This window comes from Schistocerca cancellata, chromosome 3, assembly GCF_023864275.1.
Source record: "Schistocerca cancellata isolate TAMUIC-IGC-003103 chromosome 3, iqSchCanc2.1, whole genome shotgun sequence".
In the NCBI taxonomy this organism is placed as follows: Eukaryota; Metazoa; Arthropoda; class Insecta; order Orthoptera; family Acrididae; genus Schistocerca; species Schistocerca cancellata.
The window spans coordinates 376,793,992-376,818,665 of NC_064628.1; the positions used below are offsets into that span (position 1 = coordinate 376,793,992).

At 38.3% G+C, this 24,674-nt stretch overlaps 1 protein-coding gene across 1 annotated transcript in view; it reads left to right on the top strand.

Annotated features, from left to right (window-relative positions):
- LOC126175065 (zinc finger CCCH domain-containing protein 15 homolog) overlaps positions 1 to 24,674 on the top strand; it is a 46,464-nt gene that overhangs the window by 16,797 nt on the left and 4,993 nt on the right. Inside the window, exons 4-5 of the mRNA XM_049921588.1 lie at positions 4,977 to 5,303; positions 14,804 to 14,926. Of these exons, the coding sequence (XP_049777545.1) occupies positions 4,977 to 5,303; positions 14,804 to 14,926 (450 nt within the window). The remainder of the gene's footprint in view (positions 1 to 4,976; positions 5,304 to 14,803; positions 14,927 to 24,674) is intronic.

Here is a 24,674-nt window from a genome sequence, read left to right on the forward strand (position 1 = left end):
CATCTTTTGAAAATATATTGTGAGGGATTAGATAAAAAATTTACTCCCCAAGTGGCGGCAGGGTGACACACAGAAAAGATATTAAAATTCACAAGCATTCAGAGTCAGTGGCTCCTTCTTCTAGCAGAATGGTTGAAGAGGAAAGAAGAGGGATGGAAGAAAAGAACTGGAGGGATTTATGGAAAGGGATCGAGTTACAGAGCCCTGGGTCAGGGAGACTTACTAGATGGGATGAGATGACTGACTGTTGGGGTCTGCACAAGGTGTTAGTTGAAAACCTGAGAGCTTAAGGCAGAAGACAGGGTAATACACAAGGCATCGATTACTCCCAAAACACTGAGCACGAGTTAGTAAGAGTGGAAAGCTAAGTGTATTGGAAACTAAAAGGGAGTGAAGAAAGAAACAGTTACTGTGTAGAAATGTGTAGACCAAACAAATTAACATAAATTAATGCAATGTGGGTGACGAGAACCAAGGACATATTGTAATGCCAGTTTACGACTGCAGAGTTTTAAGAAATTAGTGTCTAGGGGGAAGAATGTAGATGACATCTGCAAAAGGATATTGTGTGTTGTCAGTATACATCCTCTGTCTATGCCTGTTGATTCTAACAGATAACTTAGTGGGAGTCATGCCAATGTAAAAGGCTGTACAGTGTTGACATAACAGTTAGTATATGACCTGTGTCATCCCACATTGAATCTCCCTGTGATGGTATATATTTTGCCAGTTACAGGGCTGGTATAGTTGATGGTAGGAGGGTGCATTCGGCAAGTCTTACAGTGGGGACAGTCACAGTAGTAGGAGGCATAGATTATGAAGATTGGACCAGAAGGAGCATAGGGTCTGACGGGAATATTGCAGGGATTGGGAGGGTGACGGAAAGTTAATTGAGATGTGACGGGCAAAGTGTCAGACTGAATGGACCTCATTTCAGCGCATGATTTGAGGAAGGTCAGAGTAGATAAATAATACATTCAAGACGAGGATAATACTGATTTACAAGTGGTGTACTCCTAAGTTTTTAGTGATCAGCAGTACCAGGATTGGATGTGTGCCCGGGAAATCTGCTTTTGAACTAGGCTTTTGTGTTAATTGCATCCAGTGAATGTATGCTGTGATATGAGAATGGTAATGTATTGCTGTAAAGGCTCTGCATCTGAAAAGATATATTTGCCTCGAATGCCAAGACTTTATGGGAGGGATCATTTGACATGGAGAGGATGGCAACTATCAAAATGTAATATTGTTGTTTGCTAGGAGGTCTTATGTGAGCAAATGTTCGTAGCTGCTCTGGTGGTGATGAAATCAATGTCAAGGAGTGTGACATGGAATTTGGAATAGGGCCATGTGAAATTTAATTGAGAAATTGAATTAAGAGATTCGAAGAATTTTGAAAGGTCAGCCTCTCCATGAGTCCATATGACAGAGATGTCATCAATGTGTTTAAACCATATCAGGGGCTGAAGGCAGATGGGTCCTGGGAAAGCCCCTTCCAAGTCACCTATGAAAAGATCTTGGCATAGGAAGGAGCCATCTGGGTTCCCATGGCTGTGCCGCTGATCTGTCTGTCTGTCTGTCCCTAAAAGATAAAGTAGTTATAGGTAAGTACGAGGGTGGTTTGAAATGTTCTCAGAATGGAATTGAAAAAAAGTGCTTACATCACTGAAACTTTATTTTTCAATGTAGTCTCCTTGTAGATTAATGCACTTAGTTCAACGATGTACCAGTACCTTGATCCCATCTCAAAAATGAGTTTCCTCCAGGCCTGCAAAATAGTTGTCAACTCTGGCTATCAATTCTTCACTTGAAGTGAATCTTCATCCACCAAGAAAAATTTCCAGTTTTCGGAAGAGATAGAAGTCTGGTGGAGCTATATCAGGTGAATAAGGTGGGTGTGGCAACAATTCATACCTTAGTTCATGTAATTTTGCCATGTCAACAGCACTTGTGCAGGTGCGCATTGGCTTGACGGAAGATGACTCTTCCTTGCTAAACCTGGCCTTTTTTTGCGTATCTTTTGTTGCAGTTTGTCCAGGAGGTCAGCATAGTATTCTCCAGTAATTGTTTGCCCAGTGGGGAGATAAACTACAAACAGAATCCTCTTCGCATCCCAGAACACTGATGTCATGGCCTTTCCTGCCAAAGGAATTGTCTTTTGACTGTTTTGTCTCTGGGGTATAGTAGTGCACCCAAGTTTCATCTGTGGTCCCAAACCGGCACAAAAAATCCTGTCCATTTCTGATAAAATAGACCAAACATTGTTCCGCTCCGTCCCTTCTCGTGTGTTTTTGATCCGGCATCAGAAGTCATGGCACCCATCTTGCTGATTTTTCCCCTAATTCTTCAGTTAAAATGTGATACACGCTTTCAGATAACACCTGGCATGCATGAGCAATGTCATGCGCTTTCAGTTGGTGATCCTCCATGATCATTTTTCGCACTTTTGTAATGATTTCTGGAGTAGTGACACATCTTCGCCGACCTCTGCCCAGATCATCATCTAAGCTCTCCTAACCAAATTTATTCATTTGTCCTCTTGGCAACAGTTGAATATGAAGTAGCAGAGTCCTCCAGTGTATTCTGGAAATCAGCATGAATGTCCTTTTTTTTATACCTTTCTTTACAAAGAACTTACTGCTCAAATCTCGATATTATTATTATTATTATTATTATTATTATTATTATTATTATTATTATTATTTTCGCTGCCTTCCCCATCTTCACAAATCACTATGTGGGAGAAATAACAGCCACGTCACCACCACAGCTCTCTTCCAAGAGCACTGACATGGCACATGTTTACAGCAACAGTCCAGTGAATATCGCGTGAACAGCTCGTTGTGCTAGTGCTGACCTCTCGTGGTGATTCCGAGAACTTTTCAAACCACCTTTGTGTAAAGTTGATTAAGATGAGCAGAAAGGACATTATAGGTTTAGAATTGGGTGGCCTGTGACTGAGAAAATGTTCAGCAGCAGACGATCGTGTACATCAGGGATATTGGTATAGAGGGAAGTGGCATCAATGGTGACAGTCAAGGTGTTTGGTGGGATTGGGACTGTCACAGGTTTCAGGCGATTTAAGAAATGGTTGGTGTCTTTAATGTAGGAGGAAAGTCCTTCTACTATGGGTTGCAGGTGTTGATCAACTAAAGCAGATATACTTTTGAAGCTAGCAACAGCGGGGTGGCCAGGGTAATTGTGTTTGTGGATCTGCAGAAGAAGTTAAAAAGTGGGGTGGGTGTGGTTTGGGTTGGGTAAGTTCTATGGATTGAGTGTTAGTCCTAATGGACTGAGGCTTTAGTCCTTGTGAGGAACCTGGGGTAAAAAGTAGGGACTACAGTTTTAATCACAGGGATGGGATCTTGATGGCAGATGCTATGTAGAGGTGCCAGACAGCTGGCATAGATCTCCACCTATGTAGCCCCATTGGTCGGTCAAGTATGTCAGTGGTAGATCCCTAGTCCCCTGGGATGATGATGATGATGATGATGATGATGGAGTCACCAGTGTTTAGATAACAAAGAGCCTGGAGTTCTGCAGAGCACAGGGTAGCGTCATGTTTTAGGGACCTGAAGAATGGTTGTGAATCAGTGTTGGATGTGAGGAATTCTTGGAAGGAATGATTTTGAGGTGTAGTGGTAATGGATCAAGTTAGGATCATTGTCGGAGCTGTTCAAGACAAGGTTCAATGTCAGCGTTACTTTTGGTACAGTTTTGGGATTGAGTAAGGATGATACAGATAATTCAGGAAAGGAGAGTGCTTTAGATTAGAAGTTGAGAACACTTTACTATTGTGAATGGTTCTAGGGATTATGTGTTATCATTGGAGTGGAGGCAGTATTGAAGGCTAGGGGATGTTAAGGAGGCTGGCCAAGCTCAGTTTGTAGAAGAGTGATGGTGGTTGATGGTGTGGCTGTCTAGGTGTTGTCAACCTTTATGTAGCTTGTGTAGCTGTACAAAAAATCAATGAAATGGGTGCATTATTATTTCTGATAAAACAAGACATTTTCCACCAGATTTGACGTGAGTGATGAGTTTCTTAAAGCATATACTTCGCAGTGGAATGAGAATGAAGATTTGGTCAACATTCCACACCAATGAACTAGAATTTGTAAACAATAAGTCAGAAAGAGGCATCAAGCCCATTGTGGGCTCCAATAAATTATTTGTAAAAGATGACAAACAGAAGTAGTATCTGCTTCACATTTTATCTGAGTATCATCATAAGCTTTTAGGTATAAAAAAGAGAAGTTATCAAAGACTTTGGTTTTGTAAAAGAGATTTTAATTTTCTCATCATTTTTGCCTCTGAGATGTACAGTTTTAGATTGAATTATTAAACTTAATACAGTAAAAAATTTTATTTAGCTGAAAGTAATTGGTTAATCAGCTACTTCAGTGTTTAGGTAAAAATAAATGAGTTATATTTGCACCCCATCCTGCCACCACCAAATTATGGACCTAGGGATGTGGCTTCTCATTTTTGTTTGGTGCTCAAATTACATGCAACTTATTATTTTCATGTAACAGAACCAGACTAGCACAAAGAAGACCTTGAAAAATGCGAACCACACTAATGGTAGAATAATCATTCTTGCTTGGTTGCATATAATACAACTATTGTACGTGGCACTCTAGTATTCTTAGTTATCAGTGCTTTTAAATTACTGTGTCATAGTTATGTTGTGATTGCTGGGGGGGAGGGGGGGTCAAAATATTGTGATACTACTTTTTCTTCCCTTTTTAAGTTTTTAAAGCTATAACTATTAAAGGAATTAGAATGTTGGCAGATGTTATTTGATGAGGAAATTAAGACTTCAAGTTGAGGGATGAGATCTGTGTACACCTGTGGAATTGAGTGAATTATCATTTAGGGTTCAACTCCCTGTTTATCTTGCTGGACAGTTTTGCATAGTTTCTTAGTTGTCTATATTTGTGCTAGTGTTCATGTTGCACATTTAATTCCTCTTGCAGATATGTAAGTACTTCATAGATGCCCTGGAGAAGAGCAAATACGGATGGTTTTGGCAGTGTCCAAATGGCACAGGCTGCATTTATAGGCATGCACTGCCACCAGGTTTCGTATTGAAGAAAGATAAAAAGAAAGAAGACAAAAAAGATGAGATTTCATTAGAAGATCTGATAGAGCGAGAGAGAGCAGCACTTGGTGCACCTTTAACGAAAATAACTTTACAAACTTTTACCACTTGGAAGAAACGTAAACTGAAGGAAAAGAAGGAAGCTGCATTGAAAGAGGAAGAAAAGAAAAGAATAGACTTCAAAGCTGGACGCCAGATTGGTGTAAGTTGTTATTTCAATCTTTTGTTACTGTACTTCAGTTATCAAAGCATTAGCATTTTGCTCCATTTTAAATTCAAAATGAAAATTTCCTGTGACAGCAGTAGGCTTTTATTGTAGTTCATACCTATAGAATTTGGTTTCATACATTCTTTGGATCATTTTACATGGTTGATAACACTGCTGCTTATCTAGATTTGCACACATAATTTGACAATGTGACAAGCTCTTTGGTATTTGTTAATATGAAAAATTATATTAAAATATAGTCAGTAATAGGTTGTCCTAAAACAAAATTACAGGGCATTTTTAAAATGACTTTACCCAACATTCAACTATAGTCTTGAAACAGTTTTGTAGGAAAGTAGATAAAGTTGTGATGGACACCGTACACTAGTACGAATCACGTTGTTACAAATGCTAGTGGTGATTGTAGCAAAGATGGCTGCCTTCACTGATCAGATTGTGCTTGCTACATGCTTTGGTTTGAGAAATCGAAGGCTATGACAACTATGCAATATAGTTTTTGCACCCAGTACACTAAAGATCACCCCAATAGGACTACCATTAAGGTAGTGTTTTATTGAAACTGATTGATTGCTCGATAAGCCATAAAAAAAAAGAAGTCTTCAATATGGTCACGTAATTGTAGAGCAAGTGAGTTAGAACGTTGTTAACCAACTTACGAAATCAACTTGCCGCGTTTCTCATACACTGGGTGTCCCACATGTGGCTGCTGTGTGTTAAAAAGACATTTGCGTCTCAAACTGTACAAATTAACAGTGCTGCAAGAGCTGAAAGACACTTATAGGATTGCATGGAAAGGCTTTTGCGGGGAATGTTACATTGGATGATTGAATGAAGATAAAGGTTTCATTGGAAACATCTTTAGTGATGAGCCAACTTTTCACTTAAGTGCTAAAGTTAATTACACATGTGTAGGATTTGGGGCAATGAAAATGCACAACAAACCTGGGAACAGCTTCATGATAGCCCAAAAGTTACCACCTTTTGCGCATTGAGCAAGAACATAATTTACAGCACTTTCTTTTCCCAAGGGAATGCAATCAACAGAGTAGTGACTTAACAAGGTAGGAAAATGTTTTTTATTCCAGTCTTTGATCACAATATCAATTCTTTTGATGATGACCAGTTTCAGTCCGTAATTACCATCCTCAGATCAACAATATACAAATATATGCACCTAGTGAGCAGTGTGCCTTTCAATACAATAAAATACAATACGGCAATACATATCACAATATACTATCATACAACCAGGGAAATGTACAGATAAAATACGGTAAAACGTACCTTTTTTAACCATGCCCTAAAGTGATAAGGCCATAATGGCATCGTCAAAACATATAAATATAGTCAGCGCAGCATTGTCACATAGTTCTAAAATAAGTTGTAGAATAGGCCACATTATCCAGAGTCATTATTGCTACTTGCTACTGAAGTACAGTAGCTACCAAAAATCTGTTTGCCTACACCCTACCTAGATGTTGCTACTGTGAGCTTAGATGTAATCATCATTTATGCAAAAAACATAATCTGATAAAAACACATTAGGTAAAATACATGTAGCAGACTTTTAAATATTGATAACTATCGTAGAAACAAAGTGTGATGCAGTAAAAGATGAATACAATTAGCCATATAAAATTATTAAACATAAATATATGATGATAATAGGTCCAACCCTTTTATTATGGTGAATTTATGGTCAAAAATTGATATACGTAATGCATTGCATCTAGCAGCCTATAAATTACCTATAAAGATAAATGTCTATATGACAGCTGAAAAAAGACTGATCAATGATCAGCGCCCTCTGTTGGGTCGGCCACCGGGATGTTATGTTGGTGTGCACCGATCATAAGAACTTACACTAGAGGGCTTTACATACTTTGTGGTATGTCTCCCACAGAAAAGTTTAAACAACATATTACCAGTCAATAAATAAAATTATATAATCTGGCCATACATTCCATGAATAGGTAGGACATAGTCAGTTACAGGATTAGAGTGACTAATGTATGGAAGTAAAGCAAATGCCTACTGTTCTCGACATAAGGAAAAGGAAAACATAGAGACTCTACATACTGTAGAGAAGACATGTTATGTTGCATATAGGCACAAATGAAAAGAACTTGCACAAAGCTTTCAGCCACAACCTTCATCAGCAAAAGAGAAACACACACCATTCATACACACAGGCAAGCATGCCACACACACTCACATGACCACCAACTCCTGCAGCTCAGGCCAGAATGTGTATTTAGATACGTTGGATCACTTTTTAATTCCACTGATTGACAAGGCTAACCAAGAATACAGCATCCATTTACTCCAGTTTGGTAACCCCACTGCACTGTCTCACCAACATCTGAGATTTCCTCAATGACCCCTTTCCAGATAAATTTATTGGTCTAGATGAACCAATTGAATGGCCTCAACATTCATTGGGCCTGATGTTAAACAGGGTACAGTTTAGGAGACTGAAGTCAAACGACGAATTGAATGCATGTGTTAAGTTCCTTAAAATTCACACATTTTGTTCATAACTAAATACAGTTCACTGGTGCTATCTTCCAAACAGTTAGGTGCCATTTTAATTATTGCTCGAGCCCCCAGTAGCGATACTAAACACGCAATAAACTTTATTAAAAGTTGTTGAAGGCTGAAGGACATTGATTGATATTCAGCAAATCGATCAGAAACCAAGTCCCATTGGCCTCCCAAAACACAGTTTGGAATGATCAGAAATAAACAGGCCAACAGCTGCTTCAGCTGCTTAGTGTGGTGGCATTCAAATGGAAACAATCCCATAGCTATGATTTTTGCAGCAAAGTCCCATTTGCTTCCAAAAACAGTCACCAAAAGACACAACACATGAAAAAACACAAGTTCCTACTGTGTTCCACACTGAAAATGTCCTAAATCCGGATTCTTCATGAAAAATTTTATCTTCCACTTGCGCACACATGCGGAATTCGGTGAAGTAAAACACTTCTGGAGCCACAAAATTATCACCAAAGTGTCACATTGATAACACAAGTCCAGCATCAGCAAAGGTGCACAGAAATCTTTTGGAGCTCTGTATCAGGTACGCTTAAATACTCTCAATCTGAAATTCTCGAAGCTGTATTAAGTAACTGCTTTCCATTGACCACTTCATTGCATAACTTTTACATAGAAGAACAGTCTTAATTCTGTTTGCACCATTACATGCGCACTCAGATTCTCATCAAGAAACATACATTACACAAATTTGTAGGTGCAATAGTTCACCCAGAATTAATGTTTTAATGTTTTGCAATTATCTTTGCAGAGTGCGCAAATAGCTTTTGTCCACTTGTGCCGCAAAGTAATATCACAGTTCTTTTTAAGGCACAGTTTCCATACATATTTGAAGCACTCTTTTTGATACACTGATCAGAATTTACATATATACAAAGAATAAACAAATACGGGCAAAACTATGAAAAAATTATTAATAAACAAAGACAACATATCATAATAATTACAAGTATTGAAAACTAATCGTGGTGAAATGTGTATAATGACACCCATATCATACACTACCTTGCAGTTTTAATTCATTATTAGCAACCAGTTAATGAAATTGGTGTTTTACCAGTGAAATATTAATGCTGCAAATTATACAAGTATGTCAGTCATTGCATTTCGATGAGACCTTTAAAATAAGCACTCGCACTGCTCTGTATCTGCATTGGTTCAAAAGTTATAAATTATTCAGTAAATTGCACATGTTGCAGATTTGTTCGTTTAATATCTTTTGATGTAAAATTCATATAACTCGTTTCAAAATCTTGACTAATTCATATCAAACTCCTCTTTCACTTGGTGCATCATACTTTGTTGTACTAATCTGTGCTTGCATGTAATCAATGCAAACTTGGATAAAGCATTGTCTTAAAGCTGTGTGCTGGAACTGGATAAACCTTTGTGGCGTCTCGTAACTGCCAGCCGCTTGAAACTGACAGGTCCACGTAGAGTGATCTGCCGCTGACCACTCACTCCCTGCCGTCTTGCCTCACCGGCCTTCATGCGCACACCCTCTAAGTGCGACCCATAATCAAACCTCTCTCCCCAAATGACAACAAATGGCACAGAACCATGTTTGCACCATGATTACCAGCTACTCTAGTAGAGTGTAAAGCAATAATCTACGGTGCTATTGAACAAGTTACACTTCAAATACAGCAGTGAGTGTAATAATAAAGTGTAGTACATTAATTAAGAAATACAAAATTCAGGAACCTGAGGTCTTCAGTAGCAACTAGTGTTTTGTAGCTCAGAAAAAGTATCATTGTGTATATTATGTCCGAATTATATCAGTTATGCCACTACTCTGGCCAGGCTATTGAGTGCTGTGTCCCTCCATTCTCTCCCTGCACCTGTCTGTAAAAGCAGCATCCCCCTCTGTCGTCCACTGATGACAGGGCTCCCTCTAGCTAGAAATCTACAGACCACAGACCCAACACCCACCAGTGGCTGGAGGAACCGAACACCAGCCAATGGCTGGAGGAACCTCAAACTGCAAGTCCCAGGGCTACTCGCTCGCCTTCTGTTCCACAATCTAAGTTGCTGTCCAAGAAATCAGTTTCATTGGTCACCATTCTCCAAAACTTAGTTTACCGTGCCCAGGCACAGCACAATTTAATGATGATGAAGAGTAGAGTGAAGTTTAAGAGAATTGCCCTGGAGAATCTTTGTGGAAAGAAGAGGAATACCGAAGCACTGAGCAATGATGAGATTAATTTGAAATTCTCTAAGGGTGTAAATACTGCAGTACTGAATACCGCAGTGGACAGTTTAGTTGAAGAGGAATGGATACCTTTCGAAAGGGAAATCACAAAGGTGAAACAAACACAGGTACTGTTTTGCCTGCACCTTGTGGGGTGGTGATTACAACACTCCAATATTTACTGGGCCTTGGTCTGATCCCACCTGGACTATGTTTGCCAGGTTTACAGCTCAGTGTTCTTTCAGCTTTGAAATTATTGGACCCAGTATATCAGCATGGAGTAAGTGTATGTTTCCAGGTACTTTTCATATTAGTCCCATAGGCAGATCTTATCTCTTCAATTCCAACAGTATCAGCTCTTGCTCACTTACGCATTCACCATACGACAGTTTGCTAATTGTGTGACCTATTTAACTCCTTTTTCATACTGTGGATTTTGACCCTCTGGCGCTTGCCCTAGAACAAATTAGGACCAATCTGTTTCAAACACTTAACATTTCAGTTGCCCCCACGGCCTTTTGGCTCTGTTCTTCTCAGTTTTTCAAGAGCATCAGAGTGCTGCTATCATTCACACTGATGTCCTAAATCCATTGGTAGGGCAGGCTATCTCCCAACAGTCAGGAGTAACATTGACTGCTGGGAACATGAAGTATTTTTACAACAAAGTTGATAGGTATTAACAGAGTTCTAAGTTCTATTAAACAGGCTTCCCTTGACCTCATTTTAATTTGCTATAATGCAATGAGCAGTCTTTGAGCTAATATTGTTGTTACTCTTTTCACCCTAAGATATTTGATGTTCACGACCTTGTCTCTGACAGTTGTACTACCTGCTGAGCTGTCTTTCTCTAGGTCTCATGTGGATATCCTGGAGAAGGAACTGGCTAGCGTTTGGCTAAATAGCTGACTAATCACCTAACATATGCTTTGATGATCCTGGCTGTGGCTTCTCTGGTGCAGAGATGGAGAGTCTAGTGAGCTATTGCCTCTGCCCCCTACCCCCTATTCTCCTCCCATTCCTCCCAGATTAAATTCGTCGGTACAGACAGTAGCTCAGATCCTAGTGGACTGATCTCCCCCTCTGGCTCCAAACATAAAAGAATGGCGGCTCCAAACATAAAAGAATGGCCTCTGAATTGTTTGCCTCTGATGATAAGACACAATATATGGACAATTTAACTCTTTCTTTGCCCCTCAGAAAGTTCTTTCTATTCTCAAATCTAACATTTTTAAACTGTTTTTGGGTTCAGGTTAAACTGGTTGGCAATGGAGTGTCTGCTGTATGTTGTGCCTGGGGTGGGGGGCTGATCAACCCTACCTCCTCCACCAGCCGTCCTGATCACCTCTTTTTGCTCTTTCTTTAATTACTCTTTGATACAGTTAGACATTCTTGTGCTGCACCTTATATTACTGCATTGGGAGTGCACCCTCAGATAAAGGTGCATACACACTAGGCCAGTGGACGGCAACCATCCACTTTGTCATTGAGATTTGTTCAATGTGTACAGGCAGCAAATCGGAGCCAACAAAGTGACTGCTGGTCTTGGTTGCAATCCCGATTGCCGGCGGTAACATCAGAGCTTTGGTAGTGGGTTGACTGTGGGACCTCTCTGCTAGTATGGCCACCAGGTTGAATGTTCATTGGTTTGTTAGTGTTTTTTTATGTCTGATTGGTGTGTATTAATTGTGTTTAAAAATACTGGAGTACATTGTGGAATATCGACAGCATTAAAGCTGATAGTTTTGACATGAACACGAATGTTTATGGGACCCTAAGATCTGGGATTATAAAAACAAACTGAAAAGGTTAAACTCCTGCAGGGAAATAAGTGAGCTGCTATAAAGTAATCTCCACAATGTGAAAAAGATTTGTAATTTTTATTGACTTTTTTTTGCTGTGTGTGGCAAAGGGAAACAAACAAAAATGAGAGTGCCCATTAATTTTTCTGGTGCAGGTACAGCTCCCCTAAAAGAGGTGTCATCGTAGGAAACTTAAGGTGTACACAATTCAATAACAATTTGCTATCTGTAGCTTTCGTTCAGAAAAAAATATGAAATAGTCCATATTCGAAGTCGGCTTTAAGGTCAGTCAATTTTGTCCCTCCACACTGTTCCTACTCTTTGAGAGAAGTCATGGATCAGCATTGTTTCTTCTTTTCCTAATGACCAGATCGTTGTAGTAAAATAAATGTTGCAAATGTGACAACTGCTAAACCCTCCTCTTCTCTCATAACATCTGCCAGTAAAATTGTAATTAGAATGCTACTTTAAAATGATAACAAAATGGAAGCACTGTTGACAAGTTATCGGAGCCAACTGTGCTTACACATGGTCAAATTACTTTTTCACAACCCCTTACTCTGGTGAGGATGAGAGGCCAAACACAAATGCATTGGCAACAAACATTTGCCCAGATCCAATGGCTTTTGTTTCTTGGTCTAGTGTGTGTGTGTGTGTGTGTGTGTGTGTGTGTGTGTGTGTGTGTGTGCTGCTTAACACTCCAATGAAGGCAGTACCTTAAAGATTATGTATCCTTTACACTATCTGCTTATGAAAGGACAGTTAAATAAGTTTTTAATGCTTCCTCTGAGAGAGTGGATTCTGTTCCCATCTTGAACCCTTTGACTATACAGGGACGGGTGTGGGAATGTTGTCACAGGGTCACTTCCTGCCACATGCTGAGCTAGGAGGGGCTGGGGGAGGGGGACATCTCTGCTGTCAACTGTGCATACCCACCTTCCGATGTGATCATTTCTCTCATCTTGTTTTACTGTTGCTTGTCCTACTGGTGTTCATTATGTTTTCAGTCTTTTCCCCTTCACTGTTACAGATCTTGTCTCCCTCCAGTTAGGAGGATTTTTTTATTCCCTAACTGTCTTACCCCTGTGTTGGCAGAGGGATCATATGTGGGGGAGTTGCCTCTCACTGTAGTTGAGCCCTCATCTGCTCTGTGCCCTGAAGACCGTCCTGGCCTGTATTTTTTTGTCTCTTATGCAATTATTTCTCATCATTAGTATCAATACTCCTTTCAGGGCCTTGATTTTTACCACTTGTACATACTATCACAGTTTTATCAAATTTCTGGCATACGACACTAAGGTTGGTATTAGACTGTCGGATTTCTTTGGCAAAGAAATTTGATCAAATATTCATCTTATTTCTTTGACATGGTGCAACCTGGGTTATCACAATGTCATCAAATATTTCATCATAGTTCCTTCAGAATCACTGGTGTGTAGTAACAGAAGAACTGCATGATATTAACTGAGAAGTTGCTATTTTAAATGCTGTTAGTTTCATACTTGCCAGTCACTAAACAGGGCAGTGATTTTCCCTATACAAATATGAATTGCAGTTAAACTAAGATCCCCCTCCTGCTAATGTTAACCCATAATAATAACGGATTGTGAGTATATCTGCTTGCTTGCTAAGTAATAGTAAATTTTTTAGATTCTGATTGTAGTTTTTCTCAAATTTCTTCACAGATTTCAGACTCATTTTAGTAAATTCAAAAATAGGCATGATTTTTTTCATTCTTGGCCATGAGCTGCTGGATATTCCTTATAAAAGACCTTAAGGTTTTGTTCTTGCTTATACGCATTGCATGTACCTGTCAAGTTTGTCTTTCCCGGCTCCAACATGTAGTCTTCTTTACCTACATTTCTTAACCTACAGCTAGTACTTATCCCATTACAGTTACCAAAAAACTCAATTCCTGTTCATTCTCGGCTACTACTGCTGCATCATCAATGAATTGTGTGCTGCTGATTTTCTGTTCTTGACAAGTAACAATAATTCTTTGCTTCAATATTATGAAAAGGAAAGTTACCATTCACCATATAGCAGAGATGCTGAGTCGCAGACAGGCACAACAAAAAGACTGCCTATCTGTGGCTCAGTATCTCCGGTATATGGTGAGTGGCAGTTTCCTTTTCATAATATTGTTACATTCCATCCTGGATTTCCCATTGTTTAATTCTTTGCTTCCCTATTCAATGAACAAATGAACATCAGTGGTGGCAATGAACTTGCCTACACTTTTCTGGTTTTGACTTCATATACCAGTTGCCAGTGCAGACTATTTTAATTTGTTTTGAAGAGAGAGAGAGAGAGAGAGAGAGAGAGAGAGAGAGAGAGAGAGAGAGTGGATTTCCATATCCCTGCCTAAAAAGAAAAATTATTCCAGATTGTAAAACACCTGTCCATAATTATAGCACCCCTGTGAAACAAAATGTGAACACCTTTGCATGTTCACCAGGCTTCTCCACAACACACATGCCACACACAGTCATTTCGCAATATGTTCATACATCCCAGCCACTTCTAGTAAACAGAAGACTGTCACTTTGTATGATAAAATCTAAGGTAACGTACTAGAATTGATCAAATAAATTTTATGAAAGGCAACATTTGACAAAATCCTGTTGTAGTGACAGGCAGTTTAAAAACTGCTTGCGACAAAGTTTCTGAGGATTGTTTTTAACCATGGCTTTAAAGTCCACTGTATTTGATACAGTGAGTAATTCTTTATATATAACAGCACAGAATTTATACAAGTAAAAAAAAAAAAAACGCCTCCTGCTCACAGAGCTGCGTTACTGTAGAACATTTACTTCATGTCAGTGACATTTAAGCACAGCTAATACTGTTGTATTAATCCAGTGGGGGAAAAAAAATTGTGATTGTGCTTTCTGTTACATGCCACATAAACTGTTTTTATTTTATAGATGTCGGGAAGAGAGATGTTTTATTTCAACCCTGAGCTCGCAGCGGCAGATCAATGTGAAGAAGGTGATGAAGCATTTGACAGTTATAATTTGCAAGAAGAGGATGAACAGAGGAATATTGAGGTAAGAATAATTAGTTTGTGTAATGTAGCTTAAGTTGTCCCATACTTTTCTCATACTCCTTTCTTTTACCACAGATGCTGTTTGGATTAAGTATGATCCAATAATAATACAAATTGAAAAGAAATTGTACTACTTACACTGTGTGAAGGAAAACGCACATCTATACATGGGGGGGGGAGGGACGCTATGTTTATTATTTGTGTATTGTGTCTTTTTTAAAACTGAGGCTGTTATTGGGGCTTTAACATGGGACTGTTTGTATAGTTAAAAAGGTTTGAGTGTTTTCAAAATATGGAGAGTTATTCTGTCAGTAATGTATCTACAATCAGATAGGTCCCTGCAAACCAGCCAGACAGTATGTCGTGACACTCCATCACTGCCTAGTCCCTTTCTTTATTAATTCACATTGTGATCACTGTAGTGTAGATGTTAGCATCTTGAGCTACTAATGTAAAGTTCTAGAGTTCGGTCCCATTCAATGTCAAGTTCTTGTATATGAAAATATTCTGTGAGGTGATGAAAGACTGCTCTAATAAGGATGAATCATCCTCATCCTGCCACTGGCTTTTTCAAGACAGTGACTGCTAAAGAAGTCCCAGTACACTCTTTTCCTGGAGATGCAAAATGTCTCCTAAATATATGTATCAGCCATTATCATTTTCATTAAAAAGAGAAGCTAATGGAACCAGAGCATTGAAGTCACAATTGTGAAGCAGGACGACATAGTTTTCTGAATTAATCTCACATTAGTCAAGCTGTTTACTTAAAGGAAATGTAGAGAAAAACTTGACCCATTTTTCTGGATCTCAGGATAAAGATTTATCAGGAAGGGCTTCAGTCAATCTAGCTGTTAATTACTAAATTGATGATAGGTGAAGTTCTTGATAGCGTATCCAACCATTAATTTGTGAGTTTACGTGCCTATGTCATAATTCTATGTTAGGGAAGTATAAATAATGCCTGAGACAATCAGAGAATAACTGAAAGTGAAGTGAGATGACAAGTTAATAGTGAATGGAATATCTCATGATTTTAAACATGGCTGTGGCAGCAACTGTTAAAATTCTTCACAATAAAGGATGACAGCCAAAAACAGTTGCAGGATAAAATTTATTAAAATTCTTGACCAAGGTTTCGGTACATATAAATGTACCTTCATCAGAAGTAAAACTACCTGAACAGGGAGACACATTCATTAGAAAAGCCCTATCAACGAAAGTGAGAAACAGAAGCTTAAGTAACAGTGAAATTACTACAGTAATGTAGGCACAAAATCATTAGTACTTACTAAAATTACATCATGTAATGGAGAATAATAAAAACAATTATGCCAAAGGCGTCGTCAGTAATTAAAACATCATCTCCATTAGTACAACATGTGTAATGAGCACAGGGTCAAAGCGAACAGTATTAGCAGCATTACTTCACTTATGAACTATTGAGACATGAGTGTGACAGCACTAGGGCAGATGGTTTCGCCGAGAGATGGCACTTGCATGTGCCAGAATCGCGCATATTAAAATTAATAAATACATACATAAGCGCATCAAAAAATTATTAAAGGTTGTGTTAATTCAAACTCTGTCTTAATAAGTAAAACATATCAGGCCAATTAAAGACATTTATGTAAAATAGAAATATAGAACCAATTTATCTGTATCCTAGTGTCAAACGGATAAAATTTGCGCTTGGAACATCTGACGAGAGAGGGCACTAGTGTAATGCGCGAGAGTCTCACGTAACGTAGGCAGCGAAATACATACTAGCGAAACAACCAAAAAAATGTTATAATAAAACGAAAACATCTGTCATTATGAATAAAACATAGTAGTCATTTAACCATACATACACATTGAAATTCATAACAAACAAACATCACAATACGTAGAATCCCAACAAGACAGGAAAAGTGCATTTCACCGGCATTAACCAGCAAGAAAATAACTACTAGTCAGCCAGACTATGTTACATTAAGGCAATGAGGGGTTTGAAACTGTCTAAAAAATTTTTGTTTCGAAGCTGCACCTGTTCATTAAGAACAAAACCGTCTTTTAGAGACAGATGCTTGAAAATCTCTAATTCTTCGAGCAAGTCTAGTTTGTAACCTTTATTAGCTTCATGAAGCAGCTCTACGTCGTCCAGTTCACTTGGCGTGTGCCGTAAGAGCCATAGATGTTCAGCAAAGGTGGAATTATATACGTTTTCCCCGTTTTTACCTAACAAGTGTTCTTTATACCTAATTTTAATGGGTCTACCTGTCTGCCCTATGTAATAGTTTGGGCAGTCGTTACACGTAAATTAATTGACCAAATTGCTAAGAAAAAAACAGCTGTAAAATTTTCTACTTTAGGAGATAACAGGGAAAAAAAGTATGAGAGTAATAACTTTATTTCTATTCCATTTTTAGGGAACGTTTCATATAAGATAAGAAGACTTTTACAGAAACAGTACGGTTATAGAGTTGCCTTTTCCGTAAATAACAGCCTGAAACGTAGAGTAATTCATAATATTGGAACACGAGAAGAACTCAGCACTAAGTCCGGGGTATACAAAATTACGTGTAACGACTGCCCAAACTATTACATAGGGCAGACAGGTAGACCCATTAAAGTTAGGTATAAAGAACACTTGTTAGGTAAAAACGGGGAAAACGTATATAATTCCACCTTTGCTGAACATCTATGGCTCTTACGGCACACGCCAAGTGAACTGGACGACGTAGAGCTGCTTCATGAAGCTAATAAAGGTTACAAACTAGACTTGCTCGAAGAATTAGAGATTTTCAAGCATCTGTCTCTAAAAGACGGTTTTGTTCTTAATGAACAGGTGCAGCTTCGAAACAAAAATTTTTTAGACAGTTTCAAACCCCTCATTGCCTTAATGTAACATAGTCTGGCTGACTAGTAGTTATTTTCTTGCTGGTTAATGCCGGTGAAATGCACTTTTCCTGTCTTGTTGGGATTCTACGTATTGTGATGTTTGTTTGTTATGAATTTCAATGTGTATGTATGGTTAAATGACTACTATGTTTTATTCATAATGACAGATGTTTTCGTTTTATTATAACATTTTTTTGGTTGTTTCGCTAGTATGTATTTCGCTGCCTACGTTACGTGAGACTCTCGCGCATTACACTAGTGCCCTCTCTCGTCAGATGTTCCAAGCGCAAATTTTATCCGTTTGACACTAGGATACAGATAAATTGGTTCTATATTTCTATTTTACATAAATGTCTTTAATTGGCCTGATATGTTTTACTTATTAAGACAGAGTTTGAATTAACACAACCTTTAATAATTTTTTGATGCGCTTATGTATGTATTTATTAATTTTAATATGCGCGATTCTGGCACATGCAAGTGCCATCTCTCGGCGAAACCATCTGCCCTAGTGCTGTCACACTCATGTCTCAATAGTTCATAAGTGAAGTAATGCTGCTAATACTGTGCGCTTTGACCCTGTGCTCATTACACATGTTGTACTAATGGAGATGATGTTTTAATTACTGACGACGCCTTTGGCATAATTGTTTTTATTATTCTCCATTACATGATGTAATTTTAGTAAGTACTAATGATTTTGTGCCTACATTACTGTAGTAATTTCACTGTTACTTAAGCTTCTGTTTCTCACTTTCGTTGATATGGCTTTTCTAATGAATGTGTCTCCCTGTTCAGGTAGTTTTACTTCTGATGAAGGTACATTTATATGTACCGAAACCTTGGTCAAGAATTTTAATAAATTTTATCCTGCAACTGTTTTTGGCTGTCATCCTTTATTGTGATGAATGGAATATTATAGTATGGTCAGAAAGGAAGGTAGAATATCTGGTAGCTATCACATTCAGTGGCTGCTGGTACAGTAACTTACAATGGAGAGGAAGTTGTACAAGCCTTTGAATATTTAACTGTTTGTGTGATTTTGGAGATACATCAAAACTACAAACTTTATAACTGAAAAGAATATCATTCTGAAAGTAAGGTTGGATCAGGTTATAAAGATTTTAAATATGTAAAGAAAGGAAATGATGCTGTAGGTATTTCACCCTGGCACACCATCATTTGCGAGTAACTGATGGAAAATTTTTTGGAATTTTATGTGATGCTCTCTGTTTTAAAATAGCAGTGTTTTACAGACTGGTTGTGTAGTCTAATGGTTATAGTATCATCTGCAATAGATTGTGGGTTCAAATATTGTTAGGTACTTTGAAATCTTTTGCTTTTGAATCTTCATTGAAATGATTTTGACAGTTACTTGTATTCAGTTAATTGGTTTTAATGTAATTTTTTATTTCTATTCCTTTGTCGTGTCATTTTAATCACTGTATTAACATGTTCAGCTGTGCTCATTGTTAATTCCCGTTATTTTACAGTTGGAATCTTTGTGCATGTGAAGTTTATTCAAATATTTAAGCATTTCAAAATGACAATCTATTGTTTAAAAAAGCAAAAGATGAAATACAACAATGGAAAACCCAGGATGAAATGTAACAATATTATGAAAAGGATAGTTCGTACTCATGTACTCACCATATAGTGGAGATGATGAGTCACAGATAGGCACAACAAAAAGAATGTGCGCGCGTGTGTGTGTGTGTGTGTGTGTGTGTGTGTGTGTGTGTGTGCCACACACACACACACACACACACACACACACACACACACACACACAGTTTTTATTCCCTCAGATCACTAGGTCGTCTGCAAAGGTCATCACAGTATTATTCACTTGTCCATTCTGTCATTCATGGCAAGCACAAAAAGTAAGGGTGACAGTGCCAACCCTTGTTTTAAACCATTCTCTTCTTTATTCAAACTGTTGCGTGATCTGCTGTAAATAGGTTTTACTTCCATTTTACATTCCTTTAACATTGTTAGTTGTGCATTACTGTAAACCTATGTTCTCTTGGGCATCCACACCTTACTGGTTAATACTCTGCGTCACACCGTCTGGTAGGTTATCAGCAAATCTTGCCTGTACTCATTATGTTCCTCCTGTAGCTCCTTTACCTCAAATAATTGTCTGTTGTTGACCTTCATAGCCTAATTATAAGCTGCTGTTCCTCCTTTTTCTTCTCAGTGCTGTCCCTTATTCTCATTTGTAGAAATCCAAAATTTTCACACATAAGCAAATCATACAGGTAAGAGAAAAATTAAACAGTAACAGCCCCTGTGCCACCCATACTGAAAATGTACACAGCAACCATACAAGACAGACAAATGATGTACATGCATGACAGACAGATATAGCCCTATTACAGAAAGGCATACTGCATCCCAGTGTCAAACTGTGTAATGAATGTATTACCCAAATCCACAAAAATAATAACGGATAGAAACATTGTCAAGTTAATCGTGTTGATTACTTGCTCAAGCACTGTTTCTGTACTGTTAAGCATATAGAGCAATAAAAATTGTGTAATATCATTGTCCACTAAAATGATATGTAAAAAATTTCGAGAAATGTGTTTAGTAATTAACCTTGTAGCAGGCGTGCTGACTTTCGTAAGACGAGCGAGTGCACAGCACACTCTGCACGCATGTAAACAATAGCTATCTTTATTACCGAAGTAAACTGCATGAACAAAATTACAGTTTAACCTTAGGTCAATTAAACAGTAATATGATAAACTAACAGTATATGAGCTAAGTAATTGTTTAATTAAACAATAATAAAATAAACCTTCCTTTCTATCTCTTTGTTGCTACTCGCAAGTGTTACCCCACAGTAATGACTAACTCAAAGCGCTAAACAGTGCAGCTACGTCAGATCCCTGCTAACCGCTTGTGTGGTTACTATTTATCTTGTAGATTTCAAGCTAATAGCACAATCCCACAATGAGGCTGTTATTTACGTCATTTCCTTGCACCGATTGTAAATTTTTTCTAGCCTGGCTTTCTGTTTATTTTATTACTGCTGCTCACTTGGACGTTTGATAACAACTTATTATTGTGTCAGCTGAAGCAATAATGAAGGAATAGGTGTGGGCTTGCAACTGTAAAACAAACAGTACTAAATAATGTTATATGTGATTGGCACACTGTATATACAGGAGTGCCCGATCAAGGGTTAATGAATATTCCAATGTCTTTTGTACATTGTACAGTCATAGATTCACAGGCCCAATAAATAAATAAATAAATAAGAAAATTAAATAAATAGAAAAGTTAGCCCTCTGAGTTCTTAATTGCATATTGTTTCCTTTCTTCCAGTCTTTAGTAATTGTCTCCTCCCTCCAAACTACCATCATCACATTGTATAGCCACTTCATTTTCTCCTTAACTCAAAAGTTGACTCTAGCCTCTTGATGCTCTTTTATCTTCTGCTAAGTGTGATTTCATGCTTAAACTCATGTCTCAGTTGTCCTCTCTGTCTTCCCTCCACCAATTCCTCGATCACAGCAATAAGCTGGGATGAACAGTGGAATAGGTAGTTAACCATGTTCCTCCTCTTAGCAGTGGTGTTTGGAGTAGGCTTCTTGTCTCCTGCTTCTTGCTCTTTTTAGACACCATCAGTAGATGGTATCTTTAATATCGCATCTCAACTTTCGAGCATGTGAGTTTCTGGCCCACACAAACATAAACTCCAAATGTAGCTCTGTAAGAATTGTTTCTTAGTAGTCACAGAAACACTATTAGACTATAGTAGTTTTCACCTCTTGATAAGTGATTCATTTGCCTGGCTGTTCTGTTTTTAACATTTAGATGTGATCAATATGGTGAAGCACCTTGCTTCCGTATAGTTCCAGCTGCTCTTAACATTTCTGTTGTCTCGTTATCCATACTTGATGCTTTTCATAGTGCCTAGTGCAGATTCTACTTCTGTCAAAGTCAAATCCTTTTCCTTCTCTTTCCCTAGATTGTTATCCATTTCTTCCTTGGGCATCTCGTAATCAGTGATCCAATCTAGATCTAAAAGGACTTTGGAGCTCTCTTTCTACATTACTTCGCCTTTTCTTATAGTTTACTTATGTTCCATTTACATCCACAGCAGAGTGGAATTTTTACACACCTTTGCTCTTTGCATTCACATTTTCCTCCTCTCCTCTGCTATTATATTCTTGGTTTGCTTCTTGGTAATGTATTCATCCCTTGCATCTTGTGAACTTTGATGAAACCTTACTCTAAATGTTCTGTACTTCTCCTGCCATTCTTCTTTAACTCGATTGTTCACTTAGCTGTTCACATCCATCCTTAACGGTTGCTTGTTCTTCCACAAAAAGATATTATAGCTTCAACAATGGTTGACTTAAACTTCTTCCATTCCTCTTATAATGTTCTGGGTTCTTCTACTGTGGCCTCTAACCTGATTCTGTAGGTGCTACCTTTACACCAGTGATGTGCCTCTTCAGTTTCCTGTCAAAGACAGTGCAGTAGTCCACAGCATACATCCTTTTCCATTTGCAGCTGTACTATGGTATTGTATGAGCCTATCATTTCTTGTACCAAGAATTGCCAGTAACCAACTCATTTCTCTTACAGGGATTTAATTTTGTCTTCTTAGTTTGTGCTAACCCCTCCTTTTGCCAATATCACATGGTATCCATTTGTTTGTGTGCCAGCTTGGGCATTCAGGTCACCAGTGATGGTTGTTTTCTGGAAATTTATCTGTTTTTGCGTTTCCTCCTCAAAGTTCACTCTCTTCCGGAATTGGGTAACCAACTTGTGGAGTGTATAGCTGCAGTATATCAAAACTCCATCCCTTGACTGGTAATCTTCATTCTGTAATTTATTCCTATAACTTCCTCTTTAAGTCCATTTCTCCAGACTTTCCCTGCTTCGCTTCTCTTTTCTTACTCATTTCCACTCCAGTATAGCTGGAACATCTGCTTAGCTCTTTTCCTTCTTTGGTAGAATCGGCAAAACAATAGTCTTGACATTTGCCATGGATTTGATGCGGCTGCTTTGCATGTCTGCCTCAGTCAATCGTGTAATGTGATTTTGTATACGTCTCAATGGCAGTGCCTCAGTGTCATCACAGCTCCACAGACTGTTTTCATCTACAACTGTCTGTGGTTCAGAGTTGAAAGCTGGCAACAGCAGGGTGTCTACGACCCGGGAAATCCGGGAAAAACCCGGGAATTTTTTCATCCGGGAGAAAACCGGGAAAAACCCGGGAATTTTTCGGAATTCCGGGAATTTTTCATTGTTTTAGCTTTCAGTTAAATTTTTGTAATTTTGACTGCAGAATTGATTCTCTAGCAAAGAATGTTCTTGTATCCTGCTACTGGAGAATGATACTGCAGCAAGAAAATATAAACAAGAGGGAAAAAAATAAAACTTTAGTGGCAAAGGAAATGTGCAATTTACAACAACGAAACACCGTGCACGCACAAGCGTCTGCAAATAGCAAAAATATGTCAAAGGCCGTAGGGCGCAGACTGTAATTCTTCGTAACAATAAACTGCTTGCTTTGAGCATGACGTCACAACTGTTCACATTAGGTTCGTTTGACCAATTGCCAGCGGTCTGTTGCGCATGCGCATTTGACTCGCGTATAAGCAGTACCTTCTCCCGCTACTTGAAGTTTGGCTGTTAGCTGTATCGGTAGTAGCAGCAAGCAGCCAGATGCAAACGAGAAAAAATTTTCTCCCGCGCCCTAGCTGCCAGATTAACTCTTGCACAGAGTTGTAGTGGGGAGGGGGTTTATTCCCACGTGACCCATGTTTACGTTAAGTGATTTCGCTGCTTCTCTTCGTGTACAGCTCCCACATCAAATGAAAACAAAACGGATATCAGGTGAATTAAAATACATTCACATAATTACGGAGGGCAAAAAATATTATTAATTTCAGTTTTCTGATTTTATTTTATTTCCAAGTTTGTAGCAGTCAAACATTAATCGCCTTGCAGAACAGTGAAGTTAATTTTGCAAGTTTGCTAAAGAAATTTGGCTTTATTAATCTTTCCGCTAAGGCAGTCATTTTATTTGAAACGAAGTGTTTCATTCTACAGTATTGCCTAGTTCCAACTGTTCGTTGAATTTCAAGTGCACGTTATCATCTTCTGCCATACATGGCATTATGCCATAATAAAGAACCAAAAATGAGATAGCAGAGTACTGGTACTCCAAGAAAATTTACATCCCAAAAACCACACTGAAAAGCTTAATATCAGATGGGACCTACTTCATTGTGAATCTGGAAAAAGCCAATTTGCACTCAAGCCTAATTATGCATTTTAGTATAGTTTACGAAATTCCGATGTTCTTTGGAGTACCCTCTGATGACCTGTTTCTTTTATGGTGTAATGTAAGCTCTGTTAGTGCTTTATACACACGAACATGCGGGCTTCTTACACCAATACAATTGCACAATCACAATAATGCCTGTTTTTCTGGCGCTCTCTGGCAACTGGTAAATCGAACTCATTTCTAACAGTCTCTGGATAGTATTGCGAACGGTGGTTAGAAAAGCGTTACTTTCAAAGTAAATTTCTGAATTATATTACGTGTGAGAAAGTGGGATGGATATCTAAGTCACAGAGCGTTCGTAACTGAACAGTTTGAGGACCAGCCACTTACAAGAATTTCGAGCCGAGACATTTATATCAGAATTTTAAATTTACTGGCACATTTGTGTGATGTATCTTAAAGTGTAACACACGCAAAATAAATAAATAAATATTACATGTGAAAACTTAGCTTCTGTTGTAGCATGTTAATCTTAATCGGTTTCAACGCTCCGGAAACTAACGCGCTGTGTTTGGTGCAATTCGATTTTATACTTTCGTAAAATGAAAATATGCAC